The 20,508-nt window shown below is 33.2% G+C and overlaps 1 protein-coding gene across 1 annotated transcript in view; it reads right to left on the reverse strand.

Moving 5' to 3' along the window:
• The window catches only part of LOC129003361 (regulator of G-protein signaling 7-like), a 131,988-nt gene that overhangs the window by 19,274 nt on the left and 92,206 nt on the right, over nt 1-20,508 (reverse strand). The window contains exon 4 of the mRNA XM_054431656.1: nt 4,074-4,170. Coding sequence (XP_054287631.1) covers nt 4,074-4,170 — 97 coding nt within the window. The remainder of the gene's footprint in view (nt 1-4,073; nt 4,171-20,508) is intronic.

Raw genomic sequence — 20,508 nt, forward strand, 5'->3', positions numbered from 1 at the left:
CTTGGAGTAAAACTAATTGTAGACAACGGTGATGGTTTTCAAACGAGGCAAACCTCTATACTATTTTATTGAATTGATTTTAAATAAACTGTACTGTTAGAAATATTTGTCGTAGACTAAAATGTTTTGCTAAACAGATATTGCATTACTTCTTTGAAGTGGATAAAAACTTGATATACACTACTTCGAGTACTCCTGCATTTTTTCTAATCGATTGCAAGTTATTGATACAATATGATTTATTTATTTATTTCTTTTATTACAATGCTGCAAAACAGGATAAACCCAGTTACATTGTAGCATTAATATTCGAACAACAAAATCTTGACATGCATTATAAATAATAAATATGGTATTAAGAGACAAATAATTTCTATCAAAATTGAAGAGAAAGATTATGATATAGTTCCTACTTTGGCTGTTCTACATTTTGATCTAAGTTTCAAGTAATTGGTGCAAATTTGCTTCCATGTGTAAAATAAGACGAACAAATTATTTAAATTATCTTCCGTAAACAATTCAGTTGTAATTGAAGTGAGTCCGAAACGATCGCTGAAGATTTCTTTCCAGTTTGCAATGAGTAGAATAATTTGGCCAAATCAGATTCCAAACTTGAGTTCCAAACTGTAGTTGTTAAAAGTTTTAATCTAAGATAAAAGTTAACGGAAATCGCAAGACTTGTTCGCTTTTTCGTTGTTTTGAAATTCGCTTAGTTTTGTTAACACGATGAGTTGGGGTTATTTAAGTTATTAACTTACAAGTTGGTAGAAGTAGAAAGTAAAAAAAAATTAAGCTCTTACGATGATTTTATTTTATCCAACAAGTTTACAACGAATAAATGATCATTTAAATTGGAATCAGTGAACAATTTAAGTTTACCGTATGCATTTCAGCATTGTATCCAATGCAAATATTTCTATAACTGCGTTTCAGTGAATATATTCAACAGTTTGGTAGAAATACTCCACTGTTTATATTGAAACTTGGATCCTATTGACAATGTCTCGTTCAAAGAATATCTTCCACCTTACGGATTGTTTTCTTTATTCTGACTTTCCTATGCCACAATATGCTGTAAAGTATATGTAAAGTACCCCGCGTTGAGATGTCTTTGCGGAAAAAATCTATTTTCAATGTGGTTATTTTTGAAACATTCTTTTAAATTTTAAGTTTAGAACATCCTGCGTGGTTTACACAACATGTCAAACTAATCGTGTAATATTTAAGTATATTTTTGGTGTGCAAAATTTCATATTTCTGGACCGTAACACGTCTGGATAATGGTTTTAAATGATTTTATTCCATTTTGCTTTTAATTTTTAAACCGCAAGGTTTGCAAATGATTTTGATTTTGAGCTCAATAGAAAGTTTACGACGTTTTCCGATATTGAAAATTAACTTTGAGTAAAAAAAACTAAATTCTGAACAAATGTTAGTACAATATCTGCTTAACATTTTCCACTAAAAACTTCAGGATTGATACATTTCCCAAAAATGATTTGTCTATAGATGAATAACTACTGTTCGCAAAATTATTTTTCTTATAAGATTTGACGCATTATTTTAATTCACAAAAATCAGAAAATCCACTTCATACCATTTCATAAAGAGCTACACTCCCCCCACAAAAAATATATTCATAAACTTACCACAGACACGAACTTAACAGCTGTCAAGTGCTAAATGAGTTCGGAGTGTGTAGATTAAACCTATGTAAACGTACCCAGAGTACGTTAAAGCGAGTCAAGTTTTAATTGCCTTTGCTATTGAGGGCTCGCCTGGCTTAGACCAACACAATTACACCAAGGAAAGCTTTGTTGACTGAAGACTGTCAGCAACCTATATATTTGATCGGAATAAAACACATTATGTTCTGTAAATCAACAAAAAGTACTCTTGATTTTATTTCAATTAATGTTGCGCGAGGGAATCTGTACGCAATTGGCGCAATCGAGTTGAACATTTATTTCCGATGAAAATCTAAGTAATGCATAATCTTTTTGCCTTTAAAAGATTTTGTTTGTGTAAGACAGTTGTCAGGCGAATGCAACCACTAATCTAAATATATACAAGGCAAAGCCCTCACTGACTGACTGACTCACTCATCACTAATTCTCCCACTTCCCATTTACCTAGGAGGCTGAAATTCGGTACACCGATTCTTTGGGCATTAAATAGGAAAACTAAGTAGTTTTTATTCTGATCTGGCTTTCGGGCTCCGCCCCAGTGGCTCTGGAGTTTCCCATGTTAACCTTATGATTTTTCACATTTAAAAGGAATTTCTTAACAGCCGTTTCAATTAAACAAGTTGGTTCTGTTCTATGATTTTCAATATCATTAAAGTTACAAGGATTACCAACAGGGTGTAGCACTATTATTTTTTAAATTTATGACTACAGCCAATTTGCAACCAAAAGGTGAGTGAGCGTAGCGAACGAACTTCGACCTGGAAGCGAGTTAGCGTAGCGAACGAGCTAACCTGAAGGCAAGTGAGCGGAGCGAACGATCTCCAACCTAAAGGTGAGTGAGCGTAGCGAACGAACTTCAACCAGGACGTGATTGAGCCATGCGAACTTAACAAGTAACATCACTTGTGAAGTTAAACGGGGCAAAGCCCGCGGGTACTGCTAGTTTACAATAAATTAATACTTGATACTTAATATATAATACACGGCCGAGTCGGTAGGAGTCTTAAAGCAAACTACGATGTACAACAAATTGTAGTCTATTCCATTGCAAAGATACTGCCTCATTGCCTGTAACTTCTGGCAAATAAACAGGTTTTTAAAGTAGTAGGTTTAAGTTAAATACGTTTTATCAATTTAACAAACTTGTGTAAAAGAAAATGTTTTTCTGTTCAAGGAATTTTAAGCATTTATTTTATTTCAACATTTTATATGTTTTACAAAACGAAATCGATCAGTTAGGCAACTCTAAATCTTCTTCAATAGGAAAATGAGAAGTGCATTTCATGTGTAAAATAAATTATTTGCATCTGCATAACATTTTTTTCACATTCAGACACCAAAGCTCGGACTCTGATTAATTTAAAACAAGAACGAAACAACAAAAGAGACGACGTAAAATGTTTTAGATTCTGTTGGAGTCAGTAAGGGGCCCAGGAGCGTGGAAGTTTTTTGATTACGCGCTAGACTTCAGAGAATTTAAGTAAAACTTCACTAAAGTCGCAACTTATAACAGACTAACTTTTACAACTAAATCTAAGAATTATTTCAGCATACGATTTCAACCCTGTTTTAATAACCGTTCCATCTTGATATAAAGTTTCGTAATGTCATCTAGAAATATGGAAAAAATGTAATCATAAGTGTTTTAGGGTTGACACGTATAACAACCTGAACAAAACATTCAACAGGCTTTTCCGCTAATAATCACATTAAAAAAATTAATACTAACCTTTAAAAATTGCTAGGTTATAAACCTGATTTTAAAAGCGTAATAAAATCAAAGTTCACAATTACCATTGCCTATATACCATAGTCATATTAATATTTCTTTATAGTCTTAAGTGTTGGTCATAAGTCACACTTTATGTAAACTTTTTAGTAACTGTTTAATTTGTGAAGCACGAGAAATTAATCCTTTTAATCAACACGTTATTTCAGGGGGGTTAATTTGGGGGGTTTTCAAGAAGAGGGAATGGGGGTTTTCTACCGATGTAGAAGTTTGTCCTATGCAATGAAGGAGGTGTATGTGAGAAAGAGTAACACATTAAAGTAAATGTTATACTTGCATTTCCTCCAACCTAACCTAACCTAAAATGCACATCTTTTCCCATTAATTGTGCCCAATAATCCGTGGTTGACGTGTCTGGACCTATAGTCCGTATGGTGGAACCTGTCTCCTGTCCACCGTCTGGAGACTGTCATTGCTCGGGTCAGTTCTCAGGTAGCCAGGTTTCATCATACAGCTTATAGAGTCCATTCCCAACCATACTTAAAACTTAACCTAATCTACATAGACTTTGTATGGGTAAGTTTCCATGGCGGCTGCCATATTCTCATAAGGCCGAAACATATTAACTTTTTTTTTGTGATTGTACGGTATCTTACCCATGAACGCGGAGGGTATTGAGGTAAGGAAGAGCTTCTGGCTGCGGACTGGCACCCCCGTCTCTGGATCCTGCATTGCCCGTACCAGCCCCTCCATCTGTCAACATCAACAAACAATTAACAACATAACACTACAGTGAATTGAGTCATAGACATAGACTATTTTATTCAAGAGTTAGGTACAAATGATACAATGCACATCTCAATCGTCAAATACTAGTAGTCTAGTAAGCTTTTAAAACAAAACAAAAAAAAATAGTTAATTCTATTTTATTCTACACAAGATCTAAACAAATAAATAATAATGCCATGTTTAATAAGATGAGGCAGAAAGGAATTCTTCGATAGTATAAAACTCGCCTTCCACCAAATAAGTTTTCAGCTGTTCCCCAAAACCTTTAAAACCCTGCTTTACTTCTTCAGGAAGCTTATTATGGAAGAAGGGCCCCGAAAAATTTGCATTCCTTCCAGAGAGGGTCAGAGGATGACATGGAGTACGAAGATCTGCATGCCTAGTGGGGTATCTACGAGATTGACCAAACGATGGAATATCCTTCAGATGATTTACTGCATACATTATTGCTCTGTGGATGAATATAGAAGGCAAAGTTAAAATGTTGTTCTCCCGGAAGACTCCTCTGCATGGATGGAGTGGTGAGCCATTGAAGATATGCACTGCCCTTTTTGGACGGCCAAGACTTTATCAGCATGGGAGAACCACCCCGCAATGAATTAATCAGGTAATATTCGTACCAAATTACCGATCGTAGCAATCAGAGAAATAAGCTGTGTTTAACAATGAATAAGTCAAATAAATATTCAAATTTTCTTTGCAGTTTTTGAAATTAGAATTAAGGTTAAGTTAAACAGTTTAAAAGGTCAAAATACTGGTAAACTGAAAACTGGTTAGTTTAGTTTACTGGTATACTGAAAAAAGCAAGGTTTTCAAGGTTCCCCTGTCCCTGTATAGCTTCATATAAAAACTGGGTGAAATAACGATTGTATTAATAAAGTAATTGTTTCGCAGTGCAATCTTTTCTAATGTTGACTATTTACAAGATGATTGTGCAGGAGTATTGAATACAGTAAATTGAAACATTACTTTAGTGGAAAGGCAACATTATTCTCTACAACATAATCATTTTCAATAACTCTGTGAAAGAAATCTGTAGTAATTTGAATAAATACACAAACAAACTAAGCAATGACAAAATTGTAAACGTATTATTTTTGGCACAATAAGGTAAAAGAACACGAATGTATAACAAAAACTGGAGCAGTACCATAATGGCTGCCTGTGGTTTATAGCAGGCCCTTGAGGGGAGAAAACCGCATTTGTCACCACACACTGGACACACCACCGACATCAGCTGTTTGATTACAGCAACAATGTGTTGAAACAGCTGATCACTAAACAACACTAAAGTAGTTTACATCACTGAGGGATGATGAAGATCTGGAGATAGCTTCTTGGATATTTCGTGTCGCTGGTGGCCATTTTGTAGTATGGATTTTGTGGTATGGAATTTGATGAAGAGGAAAAATATGGAAAAAGTAAAACCCAAAGATTTATGTGTACTTTTAAGACTTTTTGTCAGGATGGAAGACTTACCTGAATTGGAAAGAGTCCAAACTGGCACAGGAAACACGAAACTTTACACTATATACACAAAACGTTAAAATATTTCACTGCCAGCATTTTCAATTGGGTCAGGTAAGTTGTTTGGTTGAAATTCTGTCAAAAGACAGTTAAATATTCAATTGCTTTGTGCACAGTGTAAAGTTGTGGTTTGTTGTGCCAGTATGGACTATTTCCCATTCAGGTAAGCCTACCATCATCACAAAAAAGTCTTACCAATTCTAGAAACCTTGTGTAAAGCTCTATTTTACACCCTTAACCTTAAACAGATTTATGCATGTGTTATCTTGACAAAAAATAGATTTTACTTGAACACTGACAAAAAAAAGGCTTCAACTAGAGCTATTGGCAAAACTGAAAGAGGTATAACTCTGTATTGTACACTACCATACCACCTTACCAACCAAACCAACGACACGTTTGGTGTTATCAAACTCTAAACTAGTGATACCTCCAAATATTATATAGCTTAGTGTTGACACCACACCCACTAGAAACACTACTGACAAATCAGCTGTTTTCTGGCCGCAACAATGGGAGGAGACAGCTGATTAACGCTAACGTAGTTGTCACCGAGGTGCGAAAACTGTTTCAGTGGCTGTGAACTCGTTTTAACTACTCCAAACGTTGTTCATTGTATTATGTAATGGTAGACATTAAATTTAACCACGAAACGAAAGACCACATGTTTCTGGGAGTTTTTTACGTCCCACCTTAACATTCTAGAACGCAAGGCTGTAGCCCGGGACCTTTTTCAAATTACTTCAGATAGGCCTGAAAAGTTGCGGAATTATCAATAAAAAAGAAAATACATTGGGGATTGGTGCGATTTGTTCCCGGGACCTTGAGGGCCGAAGCCCTTGGATACACCAACTCACTCCAAATGTTCCTTAGAGCACCTCTAATAAAGATAATAAGTGACACAATGACTTTAGTGTTTTTACCACAGTTTTATTACTTACCATATAATGTTAAACCAACACCTTGATGACCAGCATGTCCGAAAAACTCGAACAAATTTCAAACAAAAACTAATTTTCAAATAAAAATTATCCCTGAATTGTCCAGTGAGGGGCAAAAGTCTCACACACAATCAAAAGTTACTGTAGCAGACAGTTGAAGTTATTTATAAAACTATCAATGTCATTTTCATTTTCGTACCCAAGATTAGCTTGAGTCCAATCAATAAAGCTAGAGCTGATAACGTAACGTTTACATAGTGATAAAGTGATGCAGTCCTCGATGAAAACTGAGCTAAACAACTAATAAGAAATAAGTTTTTTCGTTTATTTATTTGTTTAAGGGAGGAAGAACTCTTGACTAGTGTTATTGAGGATGCGATTGTTATTTTATAAAACATATTTCTTCGATATCAATATTTATTTGTAAAAATTTTACTGTTTAAAATGCCAAGTGGGTTAGTTTATTCAAATTATTAATTTAATAAATATATATATTTAACTCATAATCAAAATACAAACATACAACGAAAAAATAACTATCCAAACCTAAATCGAACCTTACTTACCCTGCACGCAATGACAATTTTACAGCATAGAACGAATTTTATGATTAGTTTATTTTGAAAAATCATACAGAAGTCATGTCATGTTTATATTCATAGTCTGTTAAATAAATAATATAAGAGTTCAACAGTTCAATACCCCAGAACAAAAAGAGAGGTCATCAAAGAGTTCAATCTAAAGCTGCATTCAGTTTTACGTTTATGTAAAGTAGTGTTGTTCGATTTTATGTTTTCGGATTTATGATTTATCCCAATAACACCGAAAATGCTGTAAAACGAAATCGCCTCGAAACGGTCGGAATATTCCAGAGGTTGACGACTCTTATTAATTCACAACTTGAATGTTTAAGGGTGTAAAGTTAACTAGATCAAACCATTAAGTAGATGATTATATAGTTTCAAAATGAAGGGTAATTTATTTATAGCCTTATACATTTGGAATGGTTTTATTTACACATAATCTTTAACTATATGAGTAAACTTGAGGAGTAATTTCAAACGTTTTGTACAATGAATCTGGCCTGTAGCTAGAGATAAATATTTTTACAAATATTTTCAACTAAAATTAAACAATACAAATTTACAACTATGAAAATCTTTGACCTGTATTCATTAACAGCTTATCACATATTAATTGTGCAATTCATTGAATATGCAGGACTGTCGATTAGTTGATTATTAATTCATTGCCTGGAAGTGGACTTGTTCAAAAACAGATTTCGTTTGCTGGATTATATTTGTTTATTCAATTCGAAGAGGACTGTCAGCACCGAGCAAATAATACAATAATTGAATTGCATTTAAGTACTTAATGTCAATAGCAATTCCTCTGATTGAAATTTTAATTTTACAAAGTTCCTGTATTTATAATTTTACTGGCAATGTGGTTTAGACTTCCCTTACTAGGGGAGGTATTGCAATCACAGATTGCTAAGGTAAAATATTACTAATAAGGGAAGTGTTTTTGATTATTCTTTACATCTGCCTGGATTTTAAAATATTGCATATTTACTATTGCTCCTACAGTTAATATAGCTTCTTTTTGCGGGGAATGATTAAAAATAAAATCAGCTAAATTACTTCAACAACGGGATCATTGCGGAGACTACTTAAGGGTAGGGAGATTCGGAGGAAATAGTTTACTAAGTATTTCACGTAGAGAGCCCGCACACTCTGGTAGGCTATATTAAATATCACAATGAACAAAAGTGAAATGCCAGGCTCTGAGGCACTATTCTATACCCAACTTAATAACTTCTTGATCAGCATTGTACGTGTTATTAAATTTACAGAAAGTAAATAAAAGAAACGTCTTATAACACTTAAAACATGTATTTACGCTTATACTGTTACTCACAAGACGGTAAATATACAGTAAAGGTACCTAGTAAGTGTCGGTAACCATTTACCACTTACTACTTTACTACTTACTTACTTACTACTTAATACTTACCACTTACTACTTTTTTTGTATATTTACCGTCTTGTGAGTAACAGTATAAGCGTAAATATATGTTTTAAATGTTATAAGACGTTTCTTTTATTTAATTTCCTTACATTCAACCTATAAACTGTATACCTAGCATAATTATTTATAATTTTTAAGACTTGGTATGACAAATTATGTAACTGAAAAAAGTGCAATCTGAAGAGATGCGCACAAGGACAAATTTACAAAAAGTGTTGCTTCATAAATTTTACATAATTTCGGGATTTCACACTTGTTTTCTCCACTATCGAGCATCGTCACAGTAAACTTTATTTCTTAGTAAATATTTTGTTAAGTAACTAAAATCAAAGCCTAAATATTACTCAACGTCGTAGAAAGAACCCGTAAGAAGACAGCGGCTTCAATAAATGTTGCGACAAGCATTTGACAAGGAGATGACAGTCCTGATCCCTATCAACCCCCCCCCCTACATTACTCCCCTTACATCTCCCCCCCCCCCACTCTCTCTGACACATCAGTTTATAGTAAGTGCCCAGATTGAATATCCCTTCGCTCCACATTCTGTGTAACCTCGTTGTCACCCCTAAAAGATTTTTGCTCGAACACAAATTGTTTAATTTTTAATACTGTTAGGGGATTGTATTAAGGCCACAATATACTTATAAGTTACACGCCGTCCAATGATTTCTTGCATTTTCAGTCATCACCATGTTTTTGATAAAAATATTTTAAAACTCAAAAATTCTTTGAACGAGTGCCATATTTGTCTCGAATGCCAGTTTGAGTTCAGCTGTGCGACATTGCATTCTACCAATATAGAACTTGTATTAAATAAGAATATAGTTACAAATGCATTTTTTTTATCTTGATACATTAAGAATTTATTCTGGCTTCTAACGTGCCACCGATGGATAAAACATACTTGTGTTGGCAAGTCTATGGAAAACGATTTTCATACCCAATAACATTGTTCCAAATTTCCGGTCTCTCTGTCTTTACTATTTTCAAAACATTTAATTGTCCCGGAACTTTTTTGTCTCAGTGTATAGTCGGGGTCTACACGACTCTTGTCTACAATATATCGTTGCAATTTAACTATTATACAAGTTATGACCACACTTAATAAGCGAAATTTGATGGAGTGTTGTAAATAGTACGAGCCACAGTGGAGTAAATGATACAAATGGTTGTGGCGTACACCAGGCTGGGAAGATGCGCTGAGGTTGCCATGGCAACGCATCGATACAGCCCGGGTAACACTGGCCCAGAAATACAAGAGTTCAAGTTCGCATTTTGACTTGACCTTGCAAGAATTTGTTCTTGAAAATTGTTGTACCTTGATGAAGGAGTTATTGTTTGAAATTTTTTCCGTTGCAAGACATGGTTGTGTTGTTGAAAGCATTCAAATATGTCTGTGATATCGCAGATATATTTAAGATTCTACATGATAAGTTCAAAATTCCTTTTGCAATATATCTAAAAGCAAATAAAAATTATTGGGACGAAAGCACGTGAAATTATTGCACTAATTTCTTTTAAATATTTTCAGTACACAAATTTTTTTAACTGAGTAAATATTTTGTGAAGCTTGTGTGGAACGCATTGTAATCCATGAAAAGAATATAGAGTTTTATAATTTTAAGTTTTGACGTTATCATTTAAGATTAAGCAAAATATTAATTGCAAATTAGTTTTCAAATACATTATCTTGAAGTGTAGTAGCCTTTACGATCATATCAGAGATGAAATTAAAATCCAGATCCAGCGATCATTTTTATAAACTTTGGAAGTACACATTTTTTACAAAAGCTTAACCGACCTGGGTGCAAATTTAGCTAGTTAATTGATGGAAAGAAAATACACAAGTGAGAGATTTTGATGAAATAAGATTTTGATTGAAAGTTTCTTCAATAAGCTTAATCAAGTTGGGTCATTTTGTACAACACAAATCAATTCAACTATCGAAAGAACAAGTCAGGACTTACAAAAACAAAATCAAGAAAAGTCACCTTGAAGTTTAAGAACCGTAGATGTTCCTGTATGATTATGTATGTTATGAAGTAAGTTTATGTATTTATGTAAATTGTGTATACTTTAACAAATAGTTTTCTTTTGTTGGGTTGAGTTGAATCATGTAGGGAATTAGTTCGTACGGTTTTCGTGGTTTAAAAATTCATGATCACTAGTTTGCTTTGAAAAACATGCATCAAAGATCACTACGATATCCTGCTAAAACTTACGTCTACGATAACTACGTTTTCGGGGTCAAACCTATCTATTAAATCACTTAATTTTTCAAGGTAAAACTTATGTCCAAGATCACTACGTTTTTATGGTAAAACATACGTACAAGATTACTACTATTAGTTTTAGGGTGTCAATAAAAGTTCGTTTAAACATGTATACACAGTACTGTACCCTGTTCTACGTCTATTGTTCTATTGTTCTATCATACAACAATGGATCAATTGAACGATGTTTCTATGACGTAACCTTGATTAATTCGTAGACCCAAAGCGTTGTCCTTAATTTTCTATCTCTATACCTTTCCGTCCGTTTAAAAATAATGTGTTGTCACCACCAAAATATTTTGATGGTTCCCACTGTAAAGTTATTAATAGCTTATTCTCTATATGGGAAATTCGCTAAAAGTGACTTTAATTGTAAATATGCTTTTGTTGTAAACCTATTTGGATTTGCAATAATGCCAATAGGTTGCAATATGTGTGTTTTATATTCTCTATGCGTCATATTACTTATAACTGTGAGATAAATTATAAAGAATTTCTTTAACAAATTGTTCTAATAGAGTTGACTTATTGGCTTATTCGTTCAAACAATTTGATTTCTTGTCACCATTAATGGTAACGTTTACATATTTTCTAACTACAATTAGTTTACATAAAAAAATCAATTTCTTTTCATTCTGAAATTCTTTGAATAGCCAACCTAGTTTATTTTCTTACACACACAATTGTTAATACAACGGTTAGTATTTGCATGTATTTGTGGCTGGAGAACATAAATGTTCAACTCACTATGTAAAAATGTTCCAACATTTTAACAATTACTAATACAATACATGATACATATACTAATTAAATGATAATGATTATGTACATAATAGGATACTCAATTGCAGAGCCAATTAAAACACTAAATTATTAAATTAACTAACATAAAAAGATCAGTTACTTGGGGAGATTTACTTGTTGAACAGCGGCAAAGGTAAAGAAGGACATTAGTAACATAGGAGATGAAGAACGAGAACGTGTGTTAATGTAGACGATGTAGATGTATTGATGTAGATGTGGTAATGTAGTGATGTAGATAGTATCAAGGCAATGCAGATGTTATGTGTTGGTGATAGAGCCTGAATTTCGTTACAGTATTCTATCAACGCACATTACTATCAAGACGTTCCCAGGCGTGGTAAATGGTATAATTGATTTTTAATGGTTTCATACATTTTTCCATTTGATAGAATTTCCAATATATGGAATAAGTAGTATTATTAAGTGGTACAGCACATGGACCCGGGACCATTTACTTTAAACTTTGATGTTCTCAGAGACCAAATAAAATATTATTCGTTAAAATATATTGAAATATCTTATATATCAATGAAAATATACTAAAAAAGTTGACACTTAAAATTATCAGCGACTTGAACATTTTCAATACAGTACCACAAAGTGTCAAGAAAGCGCCAAAACATACGTAAAACCTATGGTGATGCCAAGAGTAGCTTATTAATAGTAATCGTTATATATGCTTGAGATTTTGACAAAAAAAATCCATATTAAATATTTCAGAGAGTCGTTAACTTATACAATATTTTTATCAATGTTAATTCAAAAATTAAATGAAAAACAGATCCATTTTTTATTTATGTAAAGAGGAAGTTAATACAAATTTGATTGAAACGCACAATCATTGTAAATATATTTTTACTATCACAAGACAAATTTTGAAGTAGCAAAGTCAAATAAATGAATGGCATGTAACAAACAAAGGGAGAAAAGACAAGAGAAAGGCTACAACAAAAGTATGATAAAGAATAAAATCAAGGAATGAGTGGAAGACCTCAATGGGAGACGCTTTAGTTTACAAAGGTAAAGAGGGACATTAGAAACATAGGAGATAAAGAAAGAGAACGTGTGTTAATGTAGTCGATGTAGATGTGTAGATGTATTGATGTAGATGTGGTGATGTAGTGATGTAGATAGTACCAAGGCTATGCAGATGTTAGGTGTTGTACCTAATGGTACAATACGTAATGGTAACGTATTGCACCAAATGGTAATGGTAACGTTGAGAATAAACAAAATTCTAGTTTCCTGAGTTTATAAAAGTGTTTGAAAGTGTCTAAGCCCGAAACGTAATAAATTTTACATAACGTAAATAATAAAGACAAACGATAAGAAACGAATTCGACCTTCACGTAATAAAGTGAGATGATAAGAACAATTTGTAGCGATGACGCATCAATGTCGCTCAGTTGTGACCTCACGGTAACCATGGCAACCGACGTCTTTGTCAGCTGTTCAGTTGTCTATGACGTAATTAAGTTGGAAGATTTGTTCGAGGAATTGAGGCAAGACTTGTATATTTTGTTATGATGAGAATATTTTACATGAGTCTTTTGTTAGTTGAGATGGGAAGATTCACCCTTTCGTCTAACTTACTCAAGAGTGTAAAACCGAGTGATATTTTATTTTCACTGTTATTTCATATTCTTTATATTTGTAAGAAACTAATCTACTATGCAAAAAACATAACGTATATCAGTATCGTTAGCTACTGAACGTATCATATAGAATGTATCAACAACATATTGCAGCTACTGAACGTATCGTATAGAATGTATCAACAACATATTGCAGCTACTGAACGTATCGTAGCGAATGTATCAACAACATGATGTAGTTATTGAACGTATCGTATAGAATGTATCAACAACATATTGCAGCTACTGAACGAATCGCATCGAATGTATCAACAACATATTGCAGCTGCTGAACGTATCGCATAGAACGTATCAACATCATATTGCAGCTACTGAACGTATCGTATAGAATGTATCAACAACATATTGCAGCTACTGAACGTATCGTATAGAATGTATCAACAACATATTGCAGCTACTGAACGTATCGTAGCGAATGTATCAACAACATGATGTAGTTATTGAACGTATCGTATAGAATGTATCAACAACGTATTGCTGCTACTGAACTAATCGTATAGAATGTATCAACAACATATTGCAGCTACTGAACGAATCGCATCGAATGTATCAACAACATATTGCAGCTACTGAACGTATAGTATAGAATGTATCAACAACATATAGCAGCTACTGAACGTATCGTATAGAATGTATCAACAACATATTGCAGCTACTGAACATATCGTATAGAATGTATCAACAACGAATTGCAGCTACTGAACGTATCGTATAGAATGTATCAACAACATATAGCTGCTACTGAACGTATCGTATGGAATGTATCAAAAACATATTGCAGCTACTGAACGTATCGTATAGAATGTATCAACAACATATTGCAGCTACTGAACGTATCGTAGCGAATGTATCAACAACATGATGTAGTTATTGAACGTATCGTATAGAATGTATCAACAACGTATTGCTGCTACTGAACTAATCGTATAGAATGTATCAACAACATATTGCAGCTACTGAACGAATCGCATCGAATGTATCAACAACATATTGCAGCTACTGAACGTATAGTATAGAATGTATCAACAACATATAGCAGCTACTGAACGTATCGTATAGAATGTATCAACAACATATTGCAACTACTGAACATATCGTATAGAATGTATCAACAACGAATTGCAGCTACTGAACGTATCGTATAGAATGTATCAACAACATATAGCTGCTACTGAACGTATCGTATGGAATGTATCAAAAACATATTGCAGCTACTGAACGTATCGTATAGAATGTATCAACAACATATTGCAGCTACTGAACGTATCGCAGCGAATGTATCAACAACATGATGTAGTTATTGAACGTATCGTATAGAATGTATCAACAACGTATTGCTGCTACTGAACTAATCGTATAGAATGTATCAACAACATATTGCAGCTACTGAACGAATCGCATCGAATGTATCAACAACATATTGCTTCTACTGAACGTATAGTATAGAATGTATCAACAACATATAGCAGCTACTGAACGTATCGTATAGAATGTATCAACAACATATTGCAGCTACTGAACATATCGTATAGAATGTATCAACAACGAATTGCAGCTACTGAACGTATCGTATAGAATGTATCAACAACATATAGCTGCTACTGAACGTATCGTATGGAATGTATCAAAAACATATTGCAGCTACTGAACGTATCGTATAGAATGTATCAACAACATATTGCAGCTACTGAACGTATCGTAGCGAATGTATCAACAACATGATGTAGTTATTGAACGTATCGTATAGAATGTATCAACAACGTATTGCTGCTACTGAACTAATCGTATAGAATGTATCAACAACATATTGCAGCTACTGAACGAATCGCATCGAATGTATCAACAACATATTGCAGCTACTGAACGTATAGTATAGAATGTATCAACAACATATAGCAGCTACTGAACGTATCGTATAGAATGTATCAACAACATATTGCAGCTACTGAACATATCGTATAGAATGTATCAACAACATATAGCTGCTACTGAACGTATCGTATGGAATGTATCAACAACATATTGCAGCTACTGAACGTATCGTATAGAATGTATCAACAACATATTGCAGCTACTGAACTTATCGTATAGAATGTATCAACAACATATTGCAGCTATTGAACGTATCGTATAGAATGTATCAACAACATATTGCAGCTACTGAACTAATCGTATAGAATGTATCAACAACATATTGCAGCTACTGAACGAATCGCATCGAATGTATCAACAACATATTGCTTCTACTGAACGTATAGTATAGAATGTATCAACAACATATAGCAGCTACTGAACGTATCGTATAGAATGTATCAACAACATATTGCAGCTACTGAACATATCGTATAGAATGTATCAACAACGAATTGCAGCTACTGAACGTATCGTATAGAATGTATCAACAACATATAGCTGCTACTGAACGTATCGTATGGAATGTATCAAAAACATATTGCAGCTACTGAACGTATCGTATAGAATGTATCAACAACATATTGCAGCTACTGAACGTATCGTAGCGAATGTATCAACAACATGATGTAGTTATTGAACGTATCGTATAGAATGTATCAACAACGTATTGCTGCTACTGAACTAATCGTATAGAATGTATCAACAACATATTGCAGCTACTGAACGAATCGCATCGAATGTATCAACAACATATTGCAGCTACTGAACGTATAGTATAGAATGTATCAACAACATATAGCAGCTACTGAACGTATCGTATAGAATGTATCAACAACATATTGCAGCTACTGAACATATCGTATAGAATGTATCAACAACATATAGCTGCTACTGAACGTATCGTATGGAATGTATCAACAACATATTGCAGCTACTGAACGTATCGTATAGAATGTATCAACAACATATTGCAGCTACTGAACTTATCGTATAGAATGTATCAACAACATATTGCAGCTATTGAACGTATCGTATAGAATGTATCAACAACATATTGCAGCTACTGAACGTATCGTTTAAACGATATTTGTGTTTCTGACGCTCGTGGCCAACCACCCGAGTTATTGTATTGGAAATTCTGTCAGAAAAGGGTTTTGTAATCGTTTCTCAGTTTTTTTCCTCTTAGTTTTCTTCTCTTTAGATAAAAGTATTGTTTGGCAGCTTTTCCTAATCTATTAGATGCGTAGCGTATTTACAAAAAATTGTAAACTGAGCTAGAGAAGATAATTAGTACGCTATATTGTGTAACAAATGTATGGCATAAGTCAGGTTAAACAGAGTGACATACTGCGATGAGCACTGAAAACCATTATTAATACTAAACATATCGGTACAAGATAAAAGACATAGTAAAAAAATTGTGATGTGATACTTAAATATTTATAAAATTACTAAATCGTATTTAGTTGTTGATAAGAACATTTTTATTTTTACATTTGTACAGATTTTTTTTGATACAAAATGAGTCGAAGTGAGCTGTTCCGAATGTGTAGCCCGACATCCCACACCCAAACACTAAATTGCTGTTTCAAAGCCTTTATTTGCATTTGTTTGACAGTCTCAGCTTTGTGGTCCTAAAATTGACAAATTTCATTGCAGATTCTACGCTCATCCGTGGTACGGATATCTGTGTTTATGAGCTTTTCGCGTAAGCAGAAGTAACTAAGTTTTTTTTATTACGCTTAGTTGTCAATGTAGAATTTTGAATTAAAACTGCTTACAATTATAAGGTCAGCAGAGATGGCAAAATGTACGAACAAATGAGGTTTTAATATAGTAAAACTGAGAAGTATAGTTGTATAACCGTAATGTTCTAGAACCTACATTCATGTGAATGTGGGACTATAAAATAAATAAATAAAATACAAATATGGATGACTTATGACCCAGATTTCTGTAGCGGAGAGCTCGACGTGTATTAAGGTTTGAGCGATGAATACGGATGCAAATTTCACCAAACATCGTTCATCATTGTCCCTTGCGTTAGGGTCCGGTGTGCATCCACCAAACTGGGCTCATGACCTCAACACTTCTCACGGTTATGTTGTAAAGCCCCAGATGGTAATTCTTAGTTAAATAACCTCGAATGTAATTGAAATATTGTCTACTTTACGATGATTCACGTATTAGATTATTTACTTTTCCAAAGTTTTTGTATTAAAATTACTAACTTCATAACTTCAGAGTGGTCTATTGGAATTCTATTTACTAGTTAAATTGGCGTACAGTAATTAACCAAGAGCAAAGTGTTATGCACTTTAATGATTATGGGACCCATGTATATTTAAGCTGTCTTTTATAGCAAAAGCACTTTATACAAAGAATTTACTAATTTTATAGTGTCGCGTAATGCTTGGAAGATTTATTGTAGAAAATAATCCGCAGCCCTATTTTCACCAAGTTTCATTAAAATTGTTTCAAACATCTCTTAGAGGTAAATATAACTTATGAAATTAATACTTGTCAAGATTTATTCCGTTGATATAGCAGTAATTTCTGGTAAAATACACGTAAACGAAATAAATCTAACCAAAGAAAACTCACCACAACGAAGTTTCCACATTAAACAAAAGGCGAATCCAATCTTTCTTCGTAAATAATTAATCACAAGCGTTCGCAATATTTTGTAAATCATTCGCTGCACAAATTAATTCCAGATAGTAAATATTTAAACAAAGATTTCTGAGATACGAATTCTCTGTGGTATACACAGCGAGTAGGCCTACATATACCAAACTTTCTTCCCAGAGACAAAACAATATCAATACATCAGGGCTTGCACATCACAATCTACACCTCTCCCTCAAGTTCGCGATTTGGAGGGAAAACAAACCAGATGTTTTCCACTTTGCTTTTGTATTTAGGCGGGAATTCCTGACTAAATCTGTGTAATCACTTTTTGGTGAAAATGCAATCAACTAACACATTCTGAAACTATTTTAAAACGTTTTAAAGACTCTTTAAAATTAGTAATTCGTGACAAAGCTTGGTGTGAGAAAGAAATACAAATAACGTATTTTTTCTGTACCAAATTTAAAGATTCCATGTTTAAAGCGTTAAGAAGCTGTAAAGACATTTGTGAAACATACAAGCAGATAGACGGAAAACTATGCATGGGAGACCCATGGAATTGCAAAATCGGTTTGTTTCCATGCAAGGAACAAGCCCACAAAAGCGGTACAGGTTGTTTCGGGAGACCCTGTATAAATCTGTCCAAAGAGATTTAAAAATATCATTACTCACAAGAATTAAACAATAATCAAACTGGTTTTTAGTGTAATTTAAAATTTCTATTAATAAAACTACTTGTTTATTTAAATGATGGCCTCAGCTTAACAATGTATACCTCTCTGGGAACAGCTGTTAAAAGAGTATTCCACACTACAAGGTTCAACTAATTAGGTTTCCACGGAGTGTACGATGTAAACAAAGGAAAGGATAAGTTTAACCAAAGAGGACATCGTGTTGACTTATTACGACGGGATGGAGTCAAAGGCGATTAAATTGTCACAACTTTAACAATATTAGATAATATATGCGGATTACATTATTCCATTTAACTACACATTTTACCTTTATTATGTTGTCGCTGTAATGAATAATTTACGAGGACATATTTATATGACTAATTTGCCAATAACACGTAGAACTAACTGTATTAGGAACAAATAAAACACTTAGCGTAGGTAAAGTCAATTTTATCTCAAATTTAAATAGTTATCCTTCGAAGTTATTAACTTCAAAACACAAAAAAAATCATACACCATTATAGACTTAAATTGTATTGATATACAGCTATAAGTAGAACGTATGTAACATCTAAAATTAATTTAGTTATAAATTTACATTTGTATGTATACGAGTACATATAAATAATTATTTTGGAAACACGTAGCACTGTGTAAGATATATATTTTTCTGAAGTGATATTTGTATAGTTTATATTCCTTGTTACACTAGATAAACCTACAAAGGCATCCATAATTTGTTACTTAGGTTATTAACTTGACGTTTTTTCATGGTTTGTAAAGGAGAAAGAAATTTGATGGTATTCCTCAAATAATATTATCAACGTATGACATGGAATTATACAGTTTTTATGAATTACTTAATTTATCTGGCCACAAATTTATACTTTACTAATAAAAATAAAAGTATATCTCTTAAAAATACTACTACCATTAGAAAATGTTTAAATAAACGTCACAACAACAATATTGAACAACGAAAAAAGCTATAGGGATAACAAAACAGAAAAAAAAAATATAGACAAGGGTTCAAGTGGCCACAACCAACATTTAATGTGACCAGTTATTACATGTAAAATGTTGATTTATAGATTAAACTTATACAACCAGTGTCCGTGTATTACAATGAGCAGATCTCTGAGACATATTGACTCTGGTTGCTAGGATACACCCCCTCCCCCCCCCAAATTACCCCCCCCCACAAATCAGAGCAACAATATCTATGGTTGTTAAACATTCGAAATAATAATTGAAAACACATTTCATTTAGCCTAGTAGAAACCACGAATACTAGAACTGAAACGGGCATGGATCAAAATAAACAAATGATGTTACTGGCCCGAAAGTAAACATTATTTAACATTGCTTAAATGTAACTGTCCAAATCATAATAATGTTAATGTTACTGATACGGGACTCGGGACAGTTGCGTCATTTGTTAATATTTATGACATATACCAATTTATGTTCTAATATTCGTGGTAAAAACTTAAAAATATACTTAACATATTATTTCCTACCTCTACCTACATTTCCGTATTATTCCTTTGTGATATACCTACTCTGCTGAATTTGGGTTGTATGTATTTAAGTTTTGAAACCATAAATATACAAATTGTAGATAAATGAAATCGTCTATGAAAATATTCCCTCAAATATTTCCTGTAGCCTAATAAGATTACTAAGATCGAAACAAATGACAGTTATTTTTATTTAAATCCCATTAATTTGTATTAGTTATGTGACAATATGGATTAATTAATTGGCAATTTTTTAAACCTGAGCTTTTATGTGATTACAGTTCACAGAATAATCTGTAGAATAATTCAGTATTTATTTTTTAAATACA

The sequence above is a fragment of the Macrosteles quadrilineatus genome, unplaced genomic scaffold (assembly GCF_028750875.1).
Source record: "Macrosteles quadrilineatus isolate MER2022 unplaced genomic scaffold, UCM_ALF_1.0 Scaffold_1__1_contigs__length_201487025, whole genome shotgun sequence".
Classification (NCBI taxonomy): domain Eukaryota; kingdom Metazoa; phylum Arthropoda; class Insecta; order Hemiptera; family Cicadellidae; genus Macrosteles; species Macrosteles quadrilineatus.